Here is a 4,226-nt window from a genome sequence, read left to right on the forward strand (position 1 = left end):
TTAAAACTTAACATGTTTAATCCACAGAGAAGACACTGCTGCAAGAATTGAACAAAATAAAAACGGATTTAAAAAAATGCAGACTTTAGTTACATCAAATGTACAAAAATAATAGCAGTAAACTTGATGGCTAGATATCACTGCAAACTCCAGATGGATAACTTATTTTCTTATAAATGGGTTTTTGCACTCAAACTTCTGTAGCCAGAGGTTAATACCTGTTAGCTCAAAACAAGCAGTACCTTGACATTTCATAGTTGACCAATTCTTGTGCGCTGAACATAATTCCATTGGGTTCTCAAAGAATAGAATTAAACAGATATGAAGGTAAATTAAAAACAGCCAATTTTCTTTAGAGGTGAATGAAACTGAACTAACAAAAATGACTATCCATCTGTAGGGACAACCAGCTCTGTTGAATGGTATCAGCCCAGACATATCATGATAACTCAACTAATGAACCGAGGTGGGGTGTGTAATAACCACTCACTAGATACCATATTCAAAAACATCTTTAGCTACAGAATAACAGGGTTTGAGGGTGGTGGGGTCCTAGGATCTGGAGCGAGATCGGGACACAGATCTCGAGTAGGAGCGTCGACAGGCCTGTTTCTGGGAGCCAGAAGAGGTGTGGAAGTCCTTGACGGGGCTGGGGGATTTGGACTGGGACTTTGTGTCTTTGGGCCTGGATCTGGGATGAGAGGGGGAGCGGGAGGCGGAGCGGTTACGAGACGGGGGTGCGTGGTGCATCCTGTGGTGTTCACGTGGAGGGCCCCTGTACCTGGTATAAAAAAGGAAGATGGGATATGAACAGGACAATCAGTCAACACACTAATGAATACACCAACTTGACAAATGGTGTTCTGAAAACACATAGGCCTATGCAGTATAAATGCAATCTTATTGCACTGTGCCGTGTTAGGTAAGTCAGAGTACGGAGTCGTATACATTGGTCTACCTGTTATTTTCATGGCTTCTGCTTCGCCTGTGCCTGCCATTTGACCGAGAGCTGTAGAGAGAAAAGTGAAAGTAAGAACCAGTTTGCATACAAAGGCATTTCGGTCTGCAATGAATGCCCCTTGGGAAGATGACTTGACAAGTGAAACAGTGGTTTCGTTTCAGTGTCAGAGGAACTCACTCTCTGGGGCTCTCTGACCTCCGAGGACGGCGGTCGCAGGAAGGGCTGCGCGACCGGTGCCTTTCGTAGCTGCGACTGCGCCTGCGTCGGCCATCGCCGCGTTCGTAGTCGTCGTAGCGGGAGAAGGAGCTGCTGCGGGACCCTCTGCGAGGAGAGCTCTCCTTAGTCTTCATCTGGTTGGGGGCTGGAGGGACAAGAGTCATTCAAATTAAATACTGGGCACAAGGAGTTGAGCAAGAAGGGTTTTAATTATAATTTTGCATGCAGGTTGGCAATGATTTCACTAGTCAGACGCAAGTCAAGATATTACCGCTAAAAGTGATGTAGGCTTAGTTAGACTCTCCTTAGATTCTTGGGTAAACTGTTCCGACAGTGAAACTTACAATTCACTTTGAATTGATTGGTAGGTAGTAAATAGTGCACTCATACAGGGCACCTAAATAAAACCCATTCTTACTTTTTCGGTCACCCTGTGCAAACTGGATCTCGATCTGTCGACCACACACCCACTTGTGGTCCAGGTTGTGGAGGGCATCCTCTGCATCTCGCACGTCCTCGAATGTGCTACAGACTGTTAAGGCTTTTTACTTTTACTTGTGGAAAGCGGTGTGGGAATGGAGAGACATGTACTTTAATTAAAGAGGCTGGGACCTTCAATTGTTCAGTCAATTGTGTGCCAACATGGGATAATACTAACCTAAAAGATTAAAAACAACATGAAGCTGAAACTTCTTTTCAAATTTCAGGGAGGTAATGAAAACAAAGGCTATACAAATACAACATTGTAATCTTATTTCAGTAAACTTGTATACACTTAAAGGTATCATACAGATATGATTTTCTTGCCCTTTTGTACAGAGAACAAACAGAGCAAAATATTTGGAGGTGAAGAGCAAGGCTTCTATTTGGTAGGATACAAAACATTAAGCTTGTTACCTTTAACATGCTTGACCTTTGAGCTTCACCTTGACCATAACGCTCTAACTGCTTGGCAGAAGAACTTGATTTCCGGCTCGTCTTAGCCCAATACATTCTTTTATTTTCTTCAGTAGACAAATGGAAGCCTTCGTGCCCTCTTTTCTCCTCCTTGTATCTTCATGCTTTAACTTTGCTCTGTGTTCTTTTCCCACTATTTCGTGTCGCCCGAAATCATTACAGCCCCTTTGGCTTGAAGATACTCTACACCAGCCTTTACATTCTTTGTTGGGGTTTCTCCAGAACTGTATGTCTAACATTTCTAGGGTAACAGAAGCAATTTATTTAAGAGAGGAGATATTAATCAACGTCTGTACACATTTTACTATGTTTGAATGTTAATATTCCCCTCCCATGAACCAGTATAGCCTATTTTTATGACAAATATACAATAATTACTTCAAAACAGTAGGCAAACTCAAGTCGTGTGACATTGTCAATATGACCCCCACGTGTGAAAAATAATAATGCCCGAATGAAAGACATGTTCATTAATACATTACATCAGGATAAAGGATATTGAATGTAAGCAAATCCTCTTGGTCGCCGTGTAGAGAAGTCAAGTGGAATGTAGACATCTACAATAGGCCCATAACGACCAAATTCACGGCGTAGTTCCTCTGGCCTAAAGTGTTATGAAATGACATGACATTTAGTGTAATGGCCAGTAAAAAGTACAACTCTTTTAGGCAAATATTAAACCAGTGTGATTCGAAGTTCAAACCTGCAACTGTGGCCAATAAGAGAACCTTCAGATTTAACTAAATTGGCTTAATACTTACGATAGAAATGTGGATATAAAATGTGACATCGGACAAGAGGTATTTCATGCACTACAAGCCAGGTAGATGGTAGCTTGTGTGCCAGTCTGTCTGTGCCATCATGCCAACTCCTGTCACTCATTGTCATGTTTGGCATGCATGCAAGTTAAGCCCAGGTACTGGTTCTCCATGATATGGAGTTGGCAAAAGAGCAGAAACAGAGTCAACCAGTGATGTAAAGTACTTAAGTAGTACTTTATTTTTACTTAAGTAATTTTTGCGGGTATTTACATTTTTACAACTTTTACTTCACTACATTCTTGAAAATGTATTTTTTACTTTTTCCCCTGACACCCAAAAGTACTAGTTACATTTTGAATGCTTAAGCAGGACAAGAAAACTGTCTAATTCGCGGACCTAAAAGAGAAATTCCCTGGTCATCCCTTATTGCATCTGATCTGACAGACTCACTAAACACAAATGCTTTGTAAATTATGCTTGAGTTTCTGTGCCCCCACTTGCTATCCGTAAATTAAAAAATATTAAAATTGTGCCGTCTGGTTCTTAATATAAAGATGTATATTTATACTTTTAATGCTTACTATTTATGGAATTACATTTACTTTTGATACTTAATATATTTAAAACCAATTGTTTTCTATAAAAAAAAAAAAACTTTTACTCAAGTAGGATTTTACTGGGTGACTTGAGTCGTTTTTCTATTGAGGTATATTTACTTTTACTATGTCATTTTTCCACCACTGCCGGCAACCTGGCAGGTAGAAGGATGGCCAGCTAAATTAGGTTATTCACAGTTGGTTCAAAGAACTCTCCTGTTTTTGTGCACACCACTATATTTGGTGCAAACTCATGTGCAGCCTAGCAGACATGCTAACATTAGCTTGCTAAGCTTTGTATCAAAGCTACAAGTCGATCAGCGAACTTTTTCAGATAACGTTAGTTGGATAGCTAAACGAGTTTAATTTTGTATCTGGTGAAAAACGTTAAGGCAACTAGCAACAGACAACACCTAGCTACACGTTTTCATTGTAAATGCTAGCTAGCTAAAATCAGTAAACAACAGTTTAGCCACCTAGCTAACGTAGCTGTACCTCGCACGCCCGAATGATTCGATCATAGCTACCTGGATTCGTCGGAGATGTTTCTAATGAAGAGTGATGGGTTAGGTGGTCTCATGTACCTAGCCATTGTAAAATATTGCTATTACGGTTGAAATTTCTAATCTAACTTAATATCAGTAAATTATAGGACTTGTTCTAGCTATAGCAAAAAGCAGCGAGGTAGTCTCATCAATCGGCAAACAGGCCAGCGCGCAGGCTCAAATACCATTA

General features: G+C 40.5%; 1 protein-coding gene across 3 annotated transcripts; it reads right to left on the reverse strand.

Moving 5' to 3' along the window:
• On the reverse strand, positions 1 to 4,226 carry LOC135520117 (serine/arginine-rich splicing factor 10-like). 3 transcript variants are annotated; one of them, XM_064945455.1, is made up of 7 exons: positions 4,019 to 4,226; positions 2,896 to 3,053; positions 2,632 to 2,738; positions 1,596 to 1,697; positions 1,139 to 1,322; positions 959 to 1,009; positions 1 to 781 (listed from the first exon to the last, which is right to left on the reverse strand). In XM_064945455.1, the coding sequence occupies exons 2-7, from the start codon at positions 2,922 to 2,924 to the stop codon at positions 553 to 555; spliced, it is 702 nt and encodes a 233-aa protein (XP_064801527.1). In that variant the 5' UTR covers positions 2,925 to 3,053; positions 4,019 to 4,226; the 3' UTR covers positions 1 to 552. The 3 variants fall into 3 exon arrangements, with proteins under 3 accessions (XP_064801527.1, XP_064801526.1, XP_064801525.1); XM_064945454.1 differs by having other exon boundaries at positions 2,896 to 3,059; XM_064945453.1 differs by lacking the exon at positions 2,896 to 3,053 and having other exon boundaries at positions 4,019 to 4,224.

The sequence above is a fragment of the Oncorhynchus masou genome, chromosome 29, assembly GCF_036934945.1.
Source record: "Oncorhynchus masou masou isolate Uvic2021 chromosome 29, UVic_Omas_1.1, whole genome shotgun sequence".
Taxonomy (NCBI): domain Eukaryota; kingdom Metazoa; phylum Chordata; class Actinopteri; order Salmoniformes; family Salmonidae; genus Oncorhynchus; species Oncorhynchus masou.

Excerpts from the sequence above, each read along its gene's own strand:
- LOC135520117 (XM_064945453.1), bottom strand. The coding sequence starts at position 4,083 with ATGGCTAGGTACATGAGACCACCTAACCCATCACTCTTCATTAGAAAC. Across the intron at positions 1,698-2,631 it reads AGGATTTGCTTACATTCAAT|TCGAGGACGTGCGAGATGCA; the intron begins ATCCTTTATCCT and ends TCTGTAGCACAT. Across the intron at positions 1,323-1,595 it reads TGCACAGGGTGACCGAAAAA|CCCCCAACCAGATGAAGACT; the intron begins GTAAGAATGGGT and ends TTGTCCCTCCAG.